The sequence below is a fragment of the Capsicum annuum genome, chromosome 6, assembly GCF_002878395.1.
Source record: "Capsicum annuum cultivar UCD-10X-F1 chromosome 6, UCD10Xv1.1, whole genome shotgun sequence".
In the NCBI taxonomy this organism is placed as follows: Eukaryota; Viridiplantae; Streptophyta; class Magnoliopsida; order Solanales; family Solanaceae; genus Capsicum; species Capsicum annuum.
In genome coordinates this window covers 8936326-8958571 of record NC_061116.1, presented here as the reverse complement: position 1 = coordinate 8958571, position 22246 = coordinate 8936326, and the positions used below count along the sequence as shown (strand labels likewise).

Below are 22246 nucleotides of genomic sequence, written 5' to 3'. Positions count from 1 at the left end.
TCCTCCTCCCCCCTCCCGAAATGCTATATCCAGTTTTGACGGTCGGAAGTGTAACACACACGCTCCTTCTTCTATTAATTGCATTCAATTAGGTATAGAAAATTGGGTGTCAATAACTGTCCTTTTTTTTTTCTTTTCAAGTATCAATCGATTCAATTAACTTTATAAATAAAAGAAAAAAGAAAATGGTATTCATAAATTGAAAAAGATTAAAAAGAACTCCTTAAAAAAAGTGTTTTCAAACTTCAAATTCTCTTTTTCAAAATATAGAACGCAATTGAAATACACGTTCAGCATTTGGAAATATTGGTTTTTAATATCATTATCTACATATACTAAACTTTAGTACTTGAAATATCGGTAAAAGTATTAAAAAAAAACACGAGTTACAAGATGTGATCGTAAGATAGGCCAGCATGTTCTCCCCACATGGCACTCCTAACATTGGACTCAAATATCTTCATATGATCTCTAACTCATCAGCTGCTTCATGATTAAGAAAAATTCTTCAAACTTTAAATTTTATATTTCAAATTATAGATGCAATTAAAGTACACATTCAATAGTTGCAAATAATAGTTTTGTACATCATTATCTACATACACTAAACTTTAGTACTTGAAATAACAATGAAGTATTAAGAGAAAAACACAAGTTACAGAATGACGATCATAAGATAGACCATGTACATGTTCTCCCCGCATCGCACTCCTAACATTCGACTCAAACGTCTTCATATTATCTCTCAACTCATCAGCTACTTCAGGAGCTCCAACTTTTAACATCAGCTTTAGCAGACATTCAAGTAAGAATTGATTGATACTTGAAAAGAAAAAAAAAATTACTCATATTCAAAGCTAAGTTGAAAAATGGTATTCAGAAATTGAAACAGATTAAAAAGAACTCATTAGAAAAAGGCTTTTCAAACTTCAAATTCTATATTTCAAATTATAGAATGCAATTGAAATACACACTCAGCATTTGCAAATAATGGTTTTGGACATGATTATCTACATACAATAAATTTCAATATAAAAACAACAACGAGTTACAGGATGCGATCGTAAGATAGACCAAGTACATGTTCCTCCCCACATCGCACTCCTAACATTCGATTCAAACGTCTTTTTATTATCTCACAGCTCATCAGCAACTTCATGATTAAGATTAGTTGGAATGTTGCATTTCTCTCTATTTTTTGTTTTATTTATGTGTGTATTTTACACGCCTAGACTATTTTGTTGGATATCTATTAGAGATAAGCATCCAATAATTCTCAAACTATGGCCAAAGTTGATACGACACACTCCAACTTCACAACGGTCCTATTACCTCCTGAACTCAATTTTTTAGCGTATTTTTGTCACCCCTTTGTGCTAACGTGATACCTTCACTACATAAAATGGGACCCACATCAAAGGTGCCACGCCAACTAAAAAGGCCGACAAAAGATGCTACATTAGCTAAAAAGGATGACAAAATACGTTAAAATTTAGTTCTAGTGATAAGGACTCCCGTGAAATTGTAGTGTGTCGTAGCAAATTTAGTCATAGTTTAGGGGTACTAGATGCTTTACTCTATCTATTATACATCCTAACTTAAATTCAGCATTCGGACGAATTTGGTGAATTAAGTATATATGTTATATTTGTGTTCAAAAAAGTCATTTACAACGTATACTCGTTCAATTTGTTTATCTTGCTTTCCTATTTTGTCAAATCTTTAATTTAAACTTCTCACATGTCGCATGCTTTTAAGACCAGAAAATTAAAAGACATTTTGATTATACTCTACGTATCTTTAGTTTAAGATCAAAGGACAGTCTGGTGCTTTGAAGCCTCCCACTAAATGCTGGGCCCGAGGAAGAACCAAACTAGAGGTGGCAAAACTAGCCCACACCCATTTGACTCGTCTAACCCGTTCATGTTTTGATGGGTTGGACTAAAGTGATTTTGAAGATGGGCTGATTTGGATCAGTCCAAGTAAATCCTTCATAAATCATCAATCCAAATGAGCTCACAATAATGTCCAACTTTGACCCTTAAGATGTTTAAACCTAATACTTATAGTCCCACTTTTAATATTTTAATTTTTTTTTAGTTGCTTCAATTATATTTTTTTCCGTTTTGAAAAAATTATTGAAAAAAATATTTTTATCTTACACCATCACTCTCCCCTCCCCCCACCAAAAAAAAGTGAAACATTAGAACATATTTATGAGTCAAAGTTCTAAATTACATAGAAAATACTATGAATAAAAACACACAATCAAGTTTAAAAAATAGCATAGTCCTTATGTCTAGTTAATCAAGGAGAGAACTAATATCAAGAAGAGTATTATAATTAACTTTGTTGGTGTGATGGTTTTAAATGGTGGATCAAAATTAAACATTTGAGATACGAAGTAGGTTGTGTTGTGATTAATTTTATTACATTTTTTTTAGTTTTCTTTATTTTTACTTGAAAATAATAATTATAACAATATAAATATATGTTGGGTTCGAAATCGAGAGGGCGTCATGCGGAAGCTTAAAGTTTGCAAACCTTGAGACAATAATCAGATGACAAAGAAAACAATACTAAAAAACATTAAATTATTATATGTTTTGACCAATCGGCCTACATATTATGAAACCTAATATCGAAAAACATTAAATCTATTGGGAGAAATCTCCCCCTAAACAAAGACTCTTTAATGATTACATTGTGGATGCTAATGTGTTGTGGTATTAGAAGGGGTCTTCTATTTATTGATGTACAAAACATTTCCTTTAAGAAAGAAGTTAGCCAAATATGGAAAAGAATTATATTTTCCTTTTAGGAAAAAATAAAAGTAATTATGGTATTACTTTTATTTTCCTTCTAAGAAAAATAAAACTTAAATTTGGTAAGAAAATCAGGGAAAAAACTGTAACAATATAAATATAAAAAGAAAATTAAAAATTATCATTCCAACCTAAATTGCTATTATAATAATTGTTCAATGGTGGATTAAGTTGGGCGGATTGGGCTATAACCATTGTTTATACCATCTTGACAGAACCTATCTTAGCCCATCTATAATTTGGGCGGGTTGGACAATGACCCATTTGTTGCTTTAGTTTATTTTGATCCGTCCAAATTCAACCCAACCCGCCCATTTGCCACCCTTAGTTCATACAAGGGAAAAGGACATGGGTTGACCATTTTAAAAAAAAAAAGTGGCTCACGGTTGAAAAGGTGGATAACTTTAGCCTATCGGCTAAATTTATTTCCCTCTTTTAGCCATTTGCCCAGTCGGCCACATGCAGTTTCTATTCCCAGTTGACACACTTTTATACCATATTGATACACTTTTATACTAGATTGATACACTTTTTTGAAAAAAAAGAGGTGATCCTATACCCAATTGATACACTTTTATAACAAGATAGAAAGAGAATCTATGCATATGCAATGTTCATATATCCAATTGATACTCTTTTATATTAGAGTTAATACATAAAAATGACCCTAAACTTGACACCAAATTACAACTTTAACCTTAAATTTTGACAGTGCACAAATATGACCTTTAACTATTCAAACTGCACAAATATGACCTCCAATCCTACGTGGCAAAACGCGTGTTCAACACGTAAAACTGGGTGCATCCAGCTTAAAATCTAAGGGCATAATACATAAATATGACCTTAAACTTTGACAGTGCACAAATATGACCTTTAACTATTCAAAATTGCACAGATATGACCTTTCTCCAAGTCAACCCTTTTAACGACGTGGCACCGTGTGATTGGATTACCTTTCCGCGTAGGCGCGAGTGAGACTCATGCATGGGGTTGCAAAATCGGAGGTCATATTTGTTTAGATTTTGAATAGTTAAAGGTCCTATTTGTGCACTATCAAAGTTTAAGGTCAAAGTTATAATTTGATATCAAGTTTAGGGTCATTTTTATGTATTAACTCTTTATATTAAATAGATACACTTTATATCACATTGATACACTTTTATATTATGTTGATACACTTTTTAAAAAAGAAAGAGGGGACCATATACCCAATAGATACTCTTTTATACCACATTAATACACTTCTATAATAAGATAGAAGGGGAATCTATGCATGCAAATGTAGTGTCCATATATCCATATAGTCTTTACAAGCATATACAATAGCTATTTTCTATTAACCGTCCAGCTAAGAAAAATAACAATTTTAAAAAAATAGAAACAATAAGTATATTTTTACTTTATAATTTAATACCAACAAATCTTTCTTTGGTTACATTTTTCTACCGTAACAGCCAAAGGTTTCAAATAAAAACTGAAAAAGCAAAAATAATAAAAAATATTTTAGTGGAATGACTTAAGAAGTGCAGGTTTTTTGCTTGCTTAACTATTTACCTTTATTAAACTGACTTAAGGAAGTGAAGCTCTATCTAATAGTAAGAAGTCTAAAAAAACAAATCCTTTTTATATACATTCGAACCACTGTTGGTTATATTGCTCTTTATCGAGAAATCAAAGAAGCTATACAGAGGTTTTCTCTAGCCTATTCATATGGTACCTAACATAATTCTATAATACCGTGGGACTTCGGGCCTCTCTAATTCAGCTAGGTACATAGTTCTAGAATTTATACGCGAATAGTTCCAGAATTTATACGCGAATCAAGATCGATAAAAGGAAGTTTTATAATCACCGACTCAAACCGATTGTCGAATCCAACTCAGCGGAATATGAAGGTACTTATGGCAGAACGGATCTTTACGGCTAAGTGAACCACTACTCACATTGAAGGAAACGGTATAGTGAACCACTACTAGAATTCGCAATAACACTCGCCAAAATCATTTTTCATCTACAAAGTAACACTCATTGGAATCTACCTAAAAATTCTTACTCTGCTTCGAAATCCTTTGTTTGATTTTGAGGTTTTTGTTAAAAATGATGGAAAAATTGAGTCTATCGAATGAAAAAGCAAGCGAGAAAATGATGAAAGACAAATCTTCAATGTAAGCGAGCTGATTATCATGTGGTCTAGGATGAATCTTGCTACCATAACTACACATAAATTAGACCTTATAATTAGGGATTTGATTGGAGTCTTCCAATGCTGCGGTATTTTTGAAATCAATTTCACGAGAACGGGGAGAAGAGTCACCGGATTCGGGGGGAAGAAGTGTAGGCGTAGTTCTCCATGTTTTGGATTTAGTAGTTTGTGAGTGTATTTTGTAAGTTAGACCATTTGAGAGAGTGAAGAAAATGGAGTGGATTGAAGAGGAAGGAGAATTTTATAAAGCGGTAATTGTGAAAATGGTACACTGCTTCTACTGATAGTGGCTATTTTGTGGGTATTTAATTGTGAGTGCTATTTTTATGGTATTATTTTAGTTTCAGGTGCCATTTTATCATTGTTTTTTCACATAAAGAACAAGATATATCCAGCATACGGTCAATCACTGAAAATAATAAAATCTAACTCGTTACAGAGTTTACAGAAAAATCGTGATGTTGAGGCCCATCACTCCTCAAATATAAGCGGTGATATAAGTTACAATAGTTTCTCAATACCAAGTAAGCAACTTTGGAGAGATCAAGCTTTCTGTGTAAACGAAACCATTCTGAATACATTCCAAATCAGATTGAGGCCAGACGCCAGATGATTCTTTGGATATCTTAAACACAGACCTTTGTGGTCGTCTCTTTCCCCAAACCCCGTGCATAATAGGAGCTTAGTGAACTGGGCTGTCTTGCAGTAATGCAGGATAAAACCACATACAATTGACCCTTGTAGTCGGCCCTTTCCCCAATTTGTTAGAATGCTATATCTATTAGAAACAACCTCTACCTCCCAAGGTAGAGAGAAGGTCTGCTTCCTCCCCAGACTCCACTTGTGGGATTACACGGGTATGTGTGTCGTCGTTAGAATGCTACATCTATTTTGTTGAGCGGGAGTTTTTTACGTTCTTCTCCTTCTATCGTTGGTTTGAAAATTGTCCAATACTATGTTATTAAGTTGGTTCATGAATAATATTTGTGCTATATCAGAATAGAGTTTGGTTACCTCAGAAAAGACTGGAAAATCATGTGCACTCTCTATGTTGAATCCTTCTATTATACTTTTGAGTACCTTCATGTAATATGACTGTTTCTTTACTTTCCTGTAACCATCTGACTTGTTTCTGGGAAGGGAAGTTTGAAACACGAGCGCGAATTTTGTTAATGATAATGGAATCGACTTTGTGCATTTAGATAACACGTGATAAGCGAAAGCAAAGATCAGAAAAGTTTAACCATGATTGGAAGATGCTTTTCAGTTCAATCATCAAGCCCGAACGAGCTGAAGTTTCAAACTTTGAGTGGAATTCAACATCTAGCTGAAAGTCGTCGATTCAAGGCATGGTTTCTAGATCAGTTTGGCGTGCTTCATGATGGGAAACAACCTTATTATCCTGGTGCCATTTCGGCCTTGGAAAAGTTGGCAACTTGTGGTGCAAAGTTGATAATCATTAGTAATTCTTCAAGAAGAGCATCGATAACCATGGAAAAAATGAGGAGCCTTGGATTTGATCCATCACTCTTTACTGGTGTCATCACGAGAAGGGGAATTAACGCATCAGTATCTTCAAAGGAGAGACGACGCTTGGTTTGCTTCTCTAGGAAGATCGTGTATTCACATGACTTGGAGTGACAGGGGTGCTATATCTCTTGAGGGGCTCGGACTACAAGTTGTGGAAAGTGTTGAGGAAGCTGATTTTATTTTGGCCCACGGAACAGAAGCGTTGGGGCTTTCTTCTGGTGCTGCACTTCTCATGAATCTTGATGAACTTGAGAAGATACTAGATCAGTGTGCTGCTAAGAAAATCCCGATGGTGGTAGCAAATCCTGATTTTGTAACTGTTGAAGCTTGGGCTCTGCGCGTTATGCCTGGAGCACTAGCAGCTACGTATGAAAAACTTGGCGGTGAAGTAAAATGGATGGGCAAACCTGATAAGATAATATACAAGTCCGCTATGGAAATGGCTGCTGTCGATGCCTCAGATTGTATTGCCGTAGGGTACTCCCTCCACCACGATATCAAAGGAGCAAATGCAGTTGGAATTGCATCAGCATTTATCACAGTCGGTGTCCATGCCACTGAACTTGGACTTAGCAAATTTGGAGAGGCCGTGGATGATAATTCTGTATATGCTCTTGCCTTGAAAAACAATGCATATCCTACATATGTGCTCCCTTCATTTACATGGTGAAGAATGTACCATAGCATTGATGTACCTATTAATGCTATTCACTTTGTACCTCTTTTTGATTCTTTTGGTTTACATATGGCCTCTTAAACTTGTCATGGATGTATATTTGGTCACTTTAAATAAAGGTGTGAACTGTTGATGTATTTGACAGTTATGGCTGTTGAAAAATTTCTGGTAAACTGTTTTTTGAAATTATATTTTGTTATACTTGCTTTTCTAGGTTGTTGCTTTAAAAATTCCACAATGTGGAGGGGGAGTGAATTATGCAGCATCTTGTTGAATTACCCTACTTCTCCTTTTACTACATTTCGGAGTGGTCTTTCTCGATTTTGGAACAGAAAGGCTTGGTTGAAGGCACAATTCAGTGTAATTTGAAATAAGAAAACCATGGTAGAACGTCTTGCTTACTTATTTCTCCATCTAAGTTAGCGGGAAGGTTTTACAAATACGGCCAGGTGCTTTCTTTATCTTGGCTTGCCAACCTGAAATGCCACGTAAAGTGTCTTTCTTGCTCAGTGGCCAGTCAATGAAGTCATTCTGAAATGCTGCATAAAGTGTCTTTCTTGCTCGGTAGTCAGTCAGTGAAGTCATTCTAGATTCCTAACTTGTTTCAGAAGTTTGACATGTCTAAGACCTCCAGTGAGAAAAGGTATAATACATAAACAGATACTCAAACTTGACATCGGTCGACAAGTAAGCACTCCAACTATGAGAGTGCACATCTAGACACCTCAACTTGGTCTCAACTAGCGATTGAACACTCCAATTCGTCCTCATTGTCTCGTAGACACCCCAATGCTGACATGACACATAAATTTTGGAGGTGTCTAGATGATCATTTTGTAAGTTAGAGTGCCCAACTGACACAGTAGAGACGAGTTGAGGTGTCTACATGAACATACTCAAAGTTGAAGTGCTGACTTCCCGGCAGTGGTCAAGTGTGTACATATATATACATGGAGGGTACTAGATCCATCCATATGCTTTGCTATCTAAACGAAAAAAAACTTACTCTACAAAAAATCAATGGAACTGATACAAATTGATTAATTCAACTATGTAGATAGTTCATACAACCACTGTTCTTTTTACATAACGAACAAGATCAATCCAGCATACGGTCAATCCCGGAAATAACAAAATCTAATTCATTACAGAGTTTATAGAATAATCGTGATGTTGAGGCCAACTTCAGCACATAAAATAGCTTCTCAATACCAAGTAAGCAATTTTGGAGAGGTCAAACTTTCAGTATAAACGAAACCATCCTGAATACATTCCAAATCAGATTGAGGCCATACGCCAGATGATTCATTCGATGTCTTAAATACAGAACCACTACGTTTCAACTGGCTGCAACGGAGTAACACGTCACCATCTGAAAACATGTATTTCGGGGTGATTGAATAAAGATCGGTACTTTGTATAGTAAACAACTGGTTCCACGATTCTTTGACACCATAGTCATTCATTACCCATAACTTAAAAGTGTACTTCCCGTGATCAATACGAGTAGAATAAACACAAAGCACGCCTTCCAATACCGAAACACCTTGTTTGCTATGCATTATGTCAAAAACCAAATCCAGTCCCACTGGCAACGGTATCTCCCCATACACCTCATCTGAAATACTAAACGTAACCATAGAATGATTCAGTAACGAATCAATCCAATGAAATGCTCCACGTACAAATGCCAAATAGCCCATATTAGATGACGTATCAACGCAATCTAATGCTCCATGTCGAAATGCCAAATAATCCATATCAGATAACACAGAGTTATCGCCAGTAGGATGATCATCAATCTTTCTCCAGGAGCCACTTTTCAGCGCAAGAATTTCATTACGTTCTTTACCATCGATCTTGAGGATCTTATAGTCATCACTAGTCAAGTCATATCCCAAACCCCAAGTACAAGGGACCTCCTGTGAAAATTTTGGATTGGGAAGTACTACTGATTCTCTTGTAGATGGGTTCCATAGCAAAAGTATGAAGTCTTTATCAGGATAATTACGAACCCCTATAAGAGCCAAGCCATCGTAACAACAATGTATTTTCCAACCCCATAGTTTACCACTACATGGCCTATCAAGTCTTTGTACATCCTCAAACAGTTGAACCGACGATAAGGAAGAACAATGGAATGAAAACTCTTTGTTCAGAAGAAGCATTTTTTGGAAACTTTGGTTATTTTTGGCATGATTGAAATGCTTCGTCGTAAAGTAAGACTGCGAGATCAATGACATCCAAAACTTTGAAACACATTTGAATCGAAGAAGAGACCGCACAGGTAGCCTACTGAGGATGTCCATAATTATTTCTTCTTGTAAATCCATCTGCTTTATTTTCTCTAAATGCTTCACAACTCTCTTCCCTGCAATTAAATATTGCAGTTAAGGCAAAACATTTTTGTTCCACATGCCTAAGTTACATTATGCTGACAAAAACGAATCTCGAATTTTGAGTTTATGAGTTTTACATTCTAGAAAAGACAGCTTATTGGGCTCTAGAACATTTACTACTTCCTCCGTTTCAATTTGTTTGTCCGATTTGACTTGGGATAGACTTTTGAATCTTGCCGTCTTAAACTAAATCGAAGCCTTGGAGTAACTGGTAAATTTATTGTCATGCAACGCACGGTAAGGCTGCGTACAATAGACAAACAAAACAAAAGATATATAGAATATAATCAAAATATCTTTTAATTTTGTGGTCTTAAAACATGTGAGGCATGTGAAAAGTTTAAATTAAAGATTTGATGAAATAGGAAAGCAGCATAAACAAATTGAACGAGTACACATTATAAATGACTGTTTTTTTAACACAAATATAAGATATATATATATATATATATACTTGTTTCACCATATCCGTAACTAATACTCTAGCTCCGCCCCATGTATGAAGAATTTAAGTTAGATATACAGTAGAAACTCTACAAAATAATCGAGGCGTATAAAAGCTGACTTAGATATACACAAAAATAAAGCAGAAAATAGAGAGAAATGCAACATATACCTTTGCAAAGATTTGGCTGGTAATTAAGAGGGTATTGATTCCTTCATTTTTTGGGCTTTGAAAATATTTATCTCTTTCTCTCTTTGCTTTGTGGTTAAGGTTTCTCTACTATTTTCTTATGTTTTTCTACTTTTTATATGATAAAATTATTTCCCTTTTCTTTTTTAATTTTGTTTGAGTGAATAGGTTAAAATATACTGCATTTTCCCGTTCATTTTAATTTATGTAATATCCTTTGACTAGATAGAAGTTTGAAATTTGTATAACCATATAAATTATTGTATTAAGGGTAAAAAGATAATTTAAAAGTTAAATTATTCCCTAGAACAATGATATTTTTTTTAACAAACTAAAAAGAAAGTGTGTCATATAAATCGGACTAGATGGAGTACAAGGACCTATTTGGGAGCTAGTTTGGAGGTGAGTTATACGAGTATTAAATACTGCATAGTAATATCACGTTTGATAGCTAGTTAGAAGGTATATTATTTATCTATAAAATTAACATGGTGTTTGATTTGCAATTTAAAAACTCATATAACTAATACATGTACTTCATCCGATCCATTTTATGTGGCATCCTTTCTTTTTGCCTTGTTCCAAAAAAAATAAAAAAAACTGCCTGACTGTAATTAGAAATAATTTAACTTTAAAATTTCGCTTTTACTTTTAATAAAATAATTTATACCCACATAAATATCTGAGGATTGTTTGATCACAAATTTCAAAAATATTCTTTTTTCTTTTAAATATTTTGTCAAGCCAAAGACTACCAAGAACAGAAAAGTATAAGATATGAGAATCTACATTTTTGTGGTCTTAACATGGGCTGATCTTGATATTTTATAGCTTAAAAACTAAAAATTATATAAATACACAACTTATGTTTTCAATATTATCAAATATTCCAACTCCCTAAACATATTACAAAAATCCCAACATATACACAGAATGCTATGTATATGTCGACTATGTTATATATATTAATAGGGAGAGAGAGTGAAGTAATTAAAAAAGTGAAAGAGAGTGTAATTATTTCCAAAAGAGTTGGTATTTATGTTATTTATACTAATAAAAAAGTATAACAAAATTGGTCTTCATTAGGGTGAACTTGATTTTTTGACACCACTTATTAAATTTTATCTATAAAGCAGACATTCTAACTCTTGCTCATATAATAGATATTAATAACATTTCAAGACAATGAACCTACACAATTGACCAAAAGTTGTCTTACCGGTAAAAGTTAGAACTTAAATATGTTGTCATAAGACAGACATTCTAACTCCTATCCATAAAATAAGCGTTTATTACATTTCGAGATAATGAACCTCACAATTGACTAGAAATTCTACCTTAAGCAAAAGTTAAAACTTATTTAGGCGGGACAAAAATTCAAGTCGAGACATTTGAGGGACAAAAATTAAAGATCGGTCACTTTGGGGGACAATAGGCATACTTTCTCCATCCATATGCTTTGCCATCTAAACTAAGAAACTTTACTACATAGAACTTAAATGGAACTGATACAAATTGATTAAGATCATGTTTGGATAAGCTAAAAAAAAAACGGCTGAAAAAAAGTTCTTTAAAAGTGCTAAACTTATTTTAAAAATAAACAGTTAAGTGTTTGAATAAAAGTGCTGAAACTGAAAAAAAATTATTGATTTGTTTGATAAATAATGCTTTTAAGCACTTTTCTTTTGTCAAAATGACTGAAATACCCTTATAGCTGTTAATAATATATAGAGTTGATTATTATTAATTTTTATTGCTAAATTGATTCAAATTAAAATTAATATATATTTTAATATATATATATTAAAAAAAAGTATTTTCATGAATGACTATTAATTTGTGCGCTAAAAAAATATTTTTTTTAAGAGTTTAAGTGTTAAATGCTTATATTTGAAAAAGATAGTTATATATTAAAAGATTATTTGTTTCTTTATGGTTACGTTAAGATTTCGTATCATTAAGGTGTAATTTACGACACTTTCATTTTCTTATTAAACGGGACTTGTTGCTTTTAACCTTCGAGGATAATATTAATATATGTGTCAAGTTTATCATTAAGCAAAATATATATGTTACTAATCATTATAATTACATTAATAGATAAATAGTTTCATACAAAAAGATACGGCTTGAGTTAAGTTCGTCATAAATACAAAATAAGAAAAACATCATCAAACTCCACAAATTTGCTATGTAAACAGCATCAAACTCCCCAATTTTGTTAGGCAAACATCATCAAACTCCCCAATTTTGTTAGGCAAACATCATCAAACTCCACAAATTAGCTATATCCAATAAGAAAAACCAAACCCCACAAAGAAAAATCAAAACTTTACCCAAAAATAGCAAGAAAAACAGCATCAAACCTCAGGTGAAATATTCCCAAAAATCTGGACAGTGACTGAGAAAGAATCTCCATTCACACCAACAGCAGAGAAATTAAAAACACCATCTGGTTCACACTTCAATGACACATCTTTAGCAGCAGGCAATGATATTGTCAAGTACACCTTTTCTGATCTTTGTGCCCATAGAACTTCTGGTTGACGACTGCACATAATTTTTTTTCAAGATTTTCAATTTTCTTAAGCAATATAACTCATTAAATAGTGAGAAAAAAATTGCAGACAATTAAATTTTGTTTAAATTAAATACCTCATTTTTGGAGAAAAACTGTAGATTACAGTCAAATGAATCAGTTGAGAGCAATTAGGAGTTCATATAGTTTTGTCACTTTCTCAGGGTACTAAATAAAATCTTATTATAATTCTGTCTAAATGTCTAATCATTAATGTTTACATTTAATGGCACACTTTACTCTTCAAATGAGCCGATCTTTAATTTTTAACCTTAAAAATCAAATTTACATTTAGCGGTATGTATGAGTTGCGCACAATTTATGAAAGTAAAAATATAAATTTATATCGGAAGAAAAAATTATTGTTTTAAGGGTCAACAATTAAAAATTACCGTGAATTTGAAGCAAAAGTGCAAATGACTAGTGAAAGAGAATTAGAGTTACAAGGGTAAAATAGGAATAAGTAATAATTGTAAGGGACACAAAGATAATTTAAATGGTCAACTTAAATAGATTATAAGTTTTTCAAAAAAAAGCTGCTATTTGCTGCTTCTTGTTTTTGACTTAAAAAAAAGCCAAAATCAACTTTTTTTCAGCTATTATAAATATTGCCAAACACCATTTTAAGCAAAAAATAGCTTATAAGTTGTTTTGACCAACTTATAAGCTAATCCAAACACGCACTAATTCAACATGTAGATACTTCATTCAATCGCTGTTCTTTGACATATGGAACAAGATACATCCAGCAATATCTAAGTCGATACCACTCAATATAGTAATATGATTCCAATGAGTCTTAGACAGTTTCTTGAATAACCATAGTATTCAGGCCAGACCCTCAGTCACTCTTCCAATATAAGAAATGATAAGTTACAGTTTCTCAATGCTCAATCCGCGATATAAGCAATGATAAGCTATAAGCAATCTTGAGGATGTTATAGTCATCAATAGTTGAGCCATATCCCAATCCGCAAGTATAAATTTTCTGCGATGAAAATTTTGGATCCGGTAGTACTGTTGATTCTCTTGCGGAGGGATTCCATAGCAAAAGTATGAGATGCTTACAATCAGAATAAATTACAAACCTTGATAAGAGAAACCTTGATGAGAGGTTGCAACATGATTACCGTAGAAGTAAATTAAAAAGAAAACTGACTTGTTCGTGCATAAGCAAATACTAACGAACTAATTTTGGGAAGAACAAACTTTCTGTATAAACAAAACCTGTTTGAGAGAAATTAGATTGAGGACGTAATCCAAGTGGTCCTTTGGATGTCCTAAAGACAGCACGAAGACCCAAATCTTTGCAGCAAAGTAGCAATTCACCATCCGAAAACCTAATAGTAAACAATCCAGTCCAAGATTCTGTAACGTCATAGTCTTTCATTACCCAAAATTTAAAAGTGTTCTCCGTTTGAGACGCATAATGAGCATAAGCACAAAGCTTTTCTTGTCAAATCTGAAACACCCCACGTGTGGTTATAAATCGAGAGCATTTGCTCTGGCATCAGTATCTCTGTGTACACCTCACTTGAAATACTCAATGCAGTCACTGTAAATCTTGTTATATCATCGATCCAATGAAATGCTCCATGCACAAATACCAAAGAGTCGGTGCATAATAATTCAGGGAGAATGTCGGTAGGATATTTATTCGTTAACCTCTAGGAGCCACTTTTCAACGCGAGAATTTCACTGCAAAACTTTAGATCAATCTTAAGGATCTTAAAGTCGTCACTAACTGCGTCATATCCCAATCCCCAAGTGCAACATAACTCCGGTGGAGAAATTGGATCCGGAATTACTATTGATTTTCTTATGGATGGGTTCCATAGCAAAAGTAGAAGGTTTTTATCAGGATTGTTATAAACCCCGATAAGCGCCAAGCTATCATAACAACAACATAATGTGTAACGCCATGGTTTACCGCTTGAAGGATAATCAAGTTTTTGTACTTCCTCAACGCGTTGAACTGATGATAAAGAAGAACAATACAATGAAAACTCCTCCTTATGAGGGTACGTCTGGCTAACAAGAAATTTTTGAGGATTTTGATTATGCTTGGCGTGATTGAGATGCTTCATTGTAAAGTAAGGCTCTGATACAAGTACGACCACGAAGATGGACGTATGAGAGAGCGTAATGAACTCGAGACTTGGAGTGTGCAAGTGATGGACTTAAAAAAAATCAACCCGACCTTAATCTCACACTTGAAGTGTAAAGCGGAGCCTTGGAACACAACAAGACAACCCCTACATTACACTTGAAGGGTGCCTATCTCTAGAGGGGCATTTTGGACATTTTAGCTTCTATTTGTAATAGATATAAATAGAACCTTTTAGGGTTTCATTCACTAATTATTGATGATATTTTGTAAGTCTTGAAAAACATGGAACACAAGTCCTCTCTCCTTTGAGGGAAAACTTGAAACTAGGGGCTTTTGGCTGAAACAAGAGTGTGAAATCGCTCTTGTTGCATTGTTGCCGTGGTACGTTGGTGTTTAGAGGAGGTAAAGTTCCTCTTGTGTCGATGTAGGAGTTAGGTGTTTGTTGTGTGTAGTGTTAAGGGTCCAAGAGTCCACTAAATTCTTGGGTTCTTAAGATTATACCATCACTTATCTAACTATCTATCCTTTTTGTTTCATTGCAATCGTGTAGTGTTATTCTTATGTTCTTGTAGCCGTGTGTTTGTTGTTCTTATAATATTGTTGTTCATCTTGTGTTCATCATCTTATTGTTGTTAACTTAGTTTGGGTTGGATGCAAAAAGGTATCAAACACCTAGATATATTGTCATTCTTACATTGTATTCTTGAATTCGAGTGTGGTCTCCATTTGGTCCACGGGTTGTTGTGATTTTGTGGACTGTTTGGAGTGTATATTCGTGTCTTCCTTGTTGTTCTTGTATCATTTGGTATCAGATCATGACTTGATCTTGTTCCTACAAGATCAATCTTGGGCTTTCCTGTTAGAAAAATAAAAAAAAAGTGTTAGAAAACTGAAAAATAAAAAAGAAGCAAATCTGTCCGTGTTTGTGTTCTTGGCCGAAATTGTGTTACTATTGTGTCTTGGTCGAGATTTTTACCTTTTTTTTTTTTGTTTCTAGTGTTATTTTTCTTTATCTCTAACACTCTTGAGTCTAAATCTAAATTTGATCTTGAAATGTTGATCTTGTTATTGTGAACATAACTTGGCCGATTATATTGGCATTGTTGTTGCGGCTTCACTTTTGGCCGTGTATTGGTGACATTGTTGATTGTTGTGGATGTTGAAGTTGTTCTTAAGCTTGGAAGTGAATGTTGTTATAAATTGGCGGCCTAAGAACATTTTGTTGAAGTGTTGTAGTCTTGGCCGTGTGAGACATTTTTGTTGTGGGGTTGGCTGTGTGAAATTTGTTGGTGTTCTTGGAGATTATTATTGTAGTTCTTGGTGTTGTTATTGTATTCTTGATGTTCTTAATATCCTTCATATATTGTTGAAGATAAAGTGAATGCTAAATCCAAAAAGTTGAAGGAAAAGGGTGTATTATTTGTTAATCTTGAAAGACACTACAACCAACAAAGACCTATCAATCAAGTCTCAACCACTTTCCAACTCTTTTCAATGATTTAAGGAACTATGTTTTAAGGAGAAGTACAAGAAAAAGTCAAGTCTTGAAAATCGAAAAAGGCTCCAAGACTTATTTTTCCCTCCTAAAATAAAATTCCACCAATCCAAATTAAATTTTTGACCAAGACATGAACATTTGAGAATAACAATTCGTTAGAAAGACCACAACCAATATGTGGCTGCCACATCATCAAGTTACTGTTCACGCATCAAGTTTTGGCTCAAATTTCAGATTTCGTTGTTTCCATTTGTTGTTCCTTAGTTTTAATTTTGTCGGTCCTTAGTTTCAATTTTGTTGGTTCGAATACTAATTGGCAAACTAGTACTCATCTACTATATTGTTAGTTAGTCTTGGTGTTTGTTCATTCCTGTTAAGCGTTTGTTGTGTGCTTTTCTCTTTTGTGAATTCGTTATATCTTGTTGGTTCAAGTTCGTAAATAAATTTTCTTTGATTCAACTCAAACGAAAATCTATTTCAACCAAGGAGTAGACTCACCCCTCGACTCATCACGAACTACAAGCCGACTTGCAACACTTGTGAAACCAAGTGTGAGACTATCAAAGTGTGTGAGAGTGTGGTGAGGATTTTGTGAACTAATTGTTTTTTTCCTTTTGTTTTGTAAGTTTGTTTTATTTTAGGTACAATTACAATGGAACCCACGGTTTCAACCTCTCAACCCATGGACAACAATGTCACCAATGCCATTTTGGCTCTTCTTGACACTATCTCCCGAGATTTGGCTGTGATAAATGAAAGGTTAGATCGTAGGGTTGGTCAAAGGAATCAAGTGTGCTACCCGTATACACGTCAAGAGGAAGGTCGTAGCTTATGTGAGCTTCAAGGTAAAAATGCTATCCTCTACACTTCTATAAACTTAGAATATTGTGTTATGGCTAATAGTAGCCAAATGGGTGTAGATGCGGTTTTGCCTAAAATAGAGGTGCTTGAGTTTTCCTTCTATGATACTCTTGGTATTGTTAGGTAACATGAGGACCAAACTCTTGTTGTAGGTACGCAAGCACTAGCTGATCCTTTAGATGACGAAATTGATTCTCCTTGTGAGAATGATTTTTGTCCATCTAGTGCTAGCACTTATAACTTGACTAAGATTCTATTACCAAGTGACGATAGTATTCCTCTTCACAAACTAATTGACCCTTGTGAAACCCAAGGTTAGTCTACATTGGTATGTGAGTTGCCAATAGAATGTGTAGAAAACCCGAGTTGTGATTGTCCTTGTGAAGACGGTTTCAATTGTGGTTCCTTAGGTTTCCATGATGGTTTGTATATATGTAGGGAATACTCTCTTGAAAGAGAAAGTGTTGCATGTCTAGAAATGTTATCTACTCCTTCTTCATGTGTTTCCTATGTTGAACATACTAATGACAATGAACTTGAAATTAGTAAGTACTTGCATGACGACACCATAGTTGGAGTTGACTCATGTTCCACCTTTCTCTACCCTCTTTGTGCTCGTGATATTTTCCATACGGATATAGAGGGTATGCCTAATTTTGAGTGCAACACCTTAGGGGAAAGTGAGAGTGGCCGAAACCTAAGTCCTTAGTTACTCCACCCCTTTGATCCCAGTACCATCTTAGGGTGGGAAAGGATTACTCGTAGACTATTTTCCTTTTGTCTTGATGCTTGTCCGGGGCACTTCCTTTGTAACATTCGCACTAATTTTTTCATGCTTAAAGCAAAGGACCCGTGGCTATACTTCAAGTTTGTTCCACCTCGGCATGGCATGTTGATATGTGTATTTTGCTAACCCTAACCCTCATGTCATAAGGATGTGTGATTGTTTGTCTTCTCTTGATTTTGCAAGGCATGGATTCGAGATCGAATCTTTTTCAAGAAGGGGAGGATGATACAAGTACAACCACGAAGATGGACGTATGTGAGAGCATAATGAACCGAGACGTAGAGTGCGCAAGTGAAGGACTTAAAACACACCAACCCGGCCTTAATCTCACACTTGAAGTGTAAAGAGGAGCCTTGGAACATAACAATACAACCCTTACATTACACTTGAATGGCGCCTATCTCTAGAGGGGCATTTTGGACATTTTAGCTTTTATTTTTGTAATGGCTATAAATAGAACCTTTTAGGATTTCATTCACTAATTATTGATGATATTTTGTTAGTCTTGAAAGACATGGAACACAAGTCCTCTCTCCTTTGAGGGAAAACCCGAAACTAGGGGCCTTTGGTCGAAACTAGAGCATGGAATCACTCTTGTTGCATTGTTGGCGTGATACGTTGGTGTTTAGAATCCTTATATATATGAGACTCCTTGAATATATGAAAGGAGAATCAATAAATATTTTTCTCTGTATTGATCAATTACAAAAATACTTCTAAAATAGGACAGAAAAATACTCCTAAAATAGAAATCACGTTAAACTAAAAAAGAAACTCATTTACTTATCGGAAAAATATGATTGATACTCATTTTACTTGATTCAGTTGCATGTCTGGATTAGTGGATGATTAATTTTCTAACTCTCAACTTCTTCACTATTTTTATTAACATAATAAAATTCAGCGTGTGTATATATATATCTTTTTTGTACAGAATTATTTTGATCAAAACTTAAGCTTTGTGATCACTATTGTATTATTTTGTTGTAGTTTATAGGTTGTATATGAATTTACAGGTGGTAGATGAATGACAGTTGGCTTTGAGATTTTTTTTTAGGTAAAGGTTAGGTTTAATTGCATTGTTTTTAGATCTCTGTTTTGAGAATTTTTTTGGCATAAAGGTAAAGTTTAGTTGTATTATTTTAATATCTCTATTGTCGTATTATTTTGTTATAGTTTACGTGTGGTAGATGAGTATCAAACGGCTTTGAGAAATTTTGTGTAAAAGTTAGATTTAATTATATTGTTTTGATGTCTCTATCATCGTATTGTTTTGTTGCAGTTTACAGGTGGTAGATGAATGTCGATCGGCTTTGAAGTTTTTTTTTGATAAATGTTAGGTTAAATTAAGTAAATTCTCCAAAAGATGTTGAATTTAATTATTGTATTCATCTTTATTATTTAAACAAATACTATCTTATTTAGTGTGTTGTTTGAATTCAATAAAGTAAGTTACACGCGTAAGGCGCGTACACCTAAACTAGTATTGAAATAAATGTGACTCGTCTATTGGTTTGGTGTAAACATCATGTACTAGTATTTTTTTACTACGGTTTTTATTAGTACAACATGGATCCAAAAAAGTTTGTATGTACAAATGATCTTAGACTATCAAGGTGAATGTGGGCGCCTAGCCCGTTGAGTAATCTACCTCGGGCTATTGACAGCATACACTATACTGAAACAGATTTCGTGGAAAACCAACTATATTTGATCGGGTTGGCTTTCCATACCTTGCCACAGGTCATTCTCGTATTTTGCTACGTACATGGATTCGGTCCTCTATGGCATGTTCACCTGCGCATGCCTGATACGTTTGAGTCTCCATTGGATTTCATTACAATACGTCAAGATGGAAGCGTAAGTTTATGGCAACTCCGTGAATCTCCATATTTGACATCCTAATTTACGAATCCCCACGAATCTTAGACAGTTGTTTGAATAACCATAATTTCGGGCCAACTTAAGCACGTAACATTTCAAGAACAAGAATACTACTACTTCCAAAGTTGAATTTATGACATTACAATGAAAAAGAGGTTGTAATATGATTACCTCGAAAATTGTCTTGATTGTACACGATTAAATACTAAGCAAGTAATTTTGGAGAGATCATACAATCTGTATAAATAAATCCATCCTGAATACGTTCCGAAACAGATTGAGGTCATAAGCGCGAAGATTCTTTCGATGTCTTAAATACAGAACCACATTTCAAATCTCTGCAACGGACTAACACTTCACCATCTGAAAACTTGTATTTCGGTATTGAATAAAGATCGGTACCTTGTATAGTAAACAATCGATTCCAAGATTCCTTGACATCGTAGTCTTTCATTATCCTTAACTTGAATGTGTGGATCTCGCGATAATATGAGTCGAATATACACAAAGCATTCCTCCCAATGCCGAAACACCATTTATGCAATCCATGTTGAAAACCAAGGACATTCCTTCTGGCAATGGTATCTCTCCGTACACCTCATTTGAAATACTAAATGAAATCAACGGATTTTCCAGTAACGCATCAAGCCAATGAAACGCGCCTTGTACAAATGCCAGAGAATCCTCCGTATCAGACAACACAGAGAAAACACCAGAAGGACGTTTATCAATTTTCCTCCAGGAACCACTTTTCAGAGCGAGAATTTCACAATGTGCTGCGTCGTCAATCTTAAGGATCTTATAGTCATCACTAGTTGAGTCATATCCCAGTCCACAAGAATAATCTTTTGTCAGTGAAAACTCCGTGCGAGGAAGTACTATTGATTCTCTTGTGGAGGGGTTCCATAGCAAAAGTATGGCTCGCGTACCGAGGATAATTGCGTAACTTGATAAGAGCCAAGCCATCGCAACAACAATACATTCTGAACCTCCATGGTCTCGGGTTAGAAGGCCAATCAAGTTTTCGTACATCCTCAGCCAGTTGAGCCAAAGATAAAGAAGCCGATGATAAAGAAGAACAATGCAAGGGAAACTCACCATGAAGAACAAGAATTTTTTGGGAATTTTGGTTATTCTTCGCATGATTAAGATGCTTCAATGTAAAGTAAGGCTCGGATATCAATGTCATCCAACACTTCGAAACACATTTAAATCGTAGAAGAGACAGCACCGGTAGCCTACTGGGAATATCCATAATTATTTCTTCTTGTAAGTGAACTTCCATCGTCCCATCAACGCCCATCTTCTTTGAACGCTTCACAACTCTCTTCCCTGCAATTCAAAAATTTGGTTAGCGCTATGCAGCTAGTGGTGAAGCCAGGATTTTCAGCAAGGGCTAAACATACAAAGAAACTAAGCGAACTCAACATCTACATATATATAAAGGGTAGCCCGGTGCACTAAAGCTCCCGCTACACGCAGGGTCCGGGGAAGGGCCCCACCACAAAGGTGTACTATACGCAGCCTTACCTTGCATTTCTAGAGGCTATTTCTAAGGCTTGAACCAGTAATCTAGTGATCACATGGCGGAAACTTTACCAGTTACTCCAAGGACCCCTTCTCAACATCTACATAATACATAAAGGAAAAGAATAAAAAAGTTAACTTAAGATATAAGTGTAAATTTTAAGATCTCCCTAGCTCCGCCTGTAGGTCCATCAATCTAAGTCTTGGTATGCAGAGTTTAAGTTACGCGAATAGTCAACATCCATATGCTTTGTTATCTTTGAATGCTTCACAACTCTCCCCCATGCAATTCAAATTTATTGTGAAGCCAGGATTTTCGTCAAGAAAATTCAAAATATAAAGAAAGTAAACATACAAAGACCCCAGAGTCAACAGCTACAACATATACATATATAAAAACAATTGACCTTCTTTATATAGTACAAATTTTCAGCTTAATAGTCGAGGTGTATGCGAGCTAAAACGAATAATACAAAAGAAAACGATACCTTTGAAAAGATTTGGCTTTTGAGTCATCTTTAAAGATTACTTTTCTCTATTTGCTTTGATTTAAATGCTTAGAATGTCTCCTTTTAAAGTTTTTTAATCTTTTCCTACTTTTAATATGATAAGATATTTCATTTTTTCCTTTTATTTTCCCACTTTTTGTATGATAAGGTATTAATTATACTTGGTTGTTCAAATTTATTAAAAGATCAAAATCGGCAATGCTTAATTATTACAATTAATTA

General features: G+C 34.5%; 2 protein-coding genes and 1 pseudogene across 2 annotated transcripts; 1 reads left to right on the top strand and 2 right to left on the bottom strand.

Annotated features, from left to right (window-relative positions):
• The first annotated feature begins 6033 nt into the window (after positions 1-6033).
• LOC107875146 lies at positions 6034-7297 on the top strand (annotated as a pseudogene).
• A 957-nt stretch (positions 7298-8254) lies between these two features.
• On the bottom strand, positions 8255-10391 carry LOC107873555 (F-box/kelch-repeat protein At3g23880). Its single transcript, XM_047413483.1, has 2 exons — positions 10253-10391; positions 8255-9608 (listed from the first exon to the last, which is right to left on the bottom strand). Exon 2 carries the CDS (start codon positions 9568-9570, stop codon positions 8443-8445), a length of 1128 nt encoding a protein of 375 aa, XP_047269439.1. The 5' UTR covers positions 9571-9608; positions 10253-10391; the 3' UTR covers positions 8255-8442.
• A 10056-nt stretch (positions 10392-20447) lies between these two features.
• LOC107874471 (F-box/kelch-repeat protein At3g06240-like) lies at positions 20448-21089 on the bottom strand. Its single transcript, XM_016721251.2, has one exon. The coding sequence runs from the start codon at positions 21087-21089 to the stop codon at positions 20448-20450; it is 642 nt and encodes a 213-aa protein (XP_016576737.2).
• Between the last annotated feature and the right edge of the window lie 1157 nt (positions 21090-22246).

What these genes read in the sequence shown, in the direction of transcription:
- LOC107873555 (XM_047413483.1), bottom strand. Translation starts at nt 9,570, where the DNA reads ATGGATTTACAAGAAGAAATAATTATGGACATCCTCAGTAGGCTACCT.
- LOC107874471 (XM_016721251.2), bottom strand. Translation starts at nt 21,089, where the DNA reads ATGGTGAGTTTCCCTTGCATTGTTCTTCTTTATCATCGGCTTCTTTAT.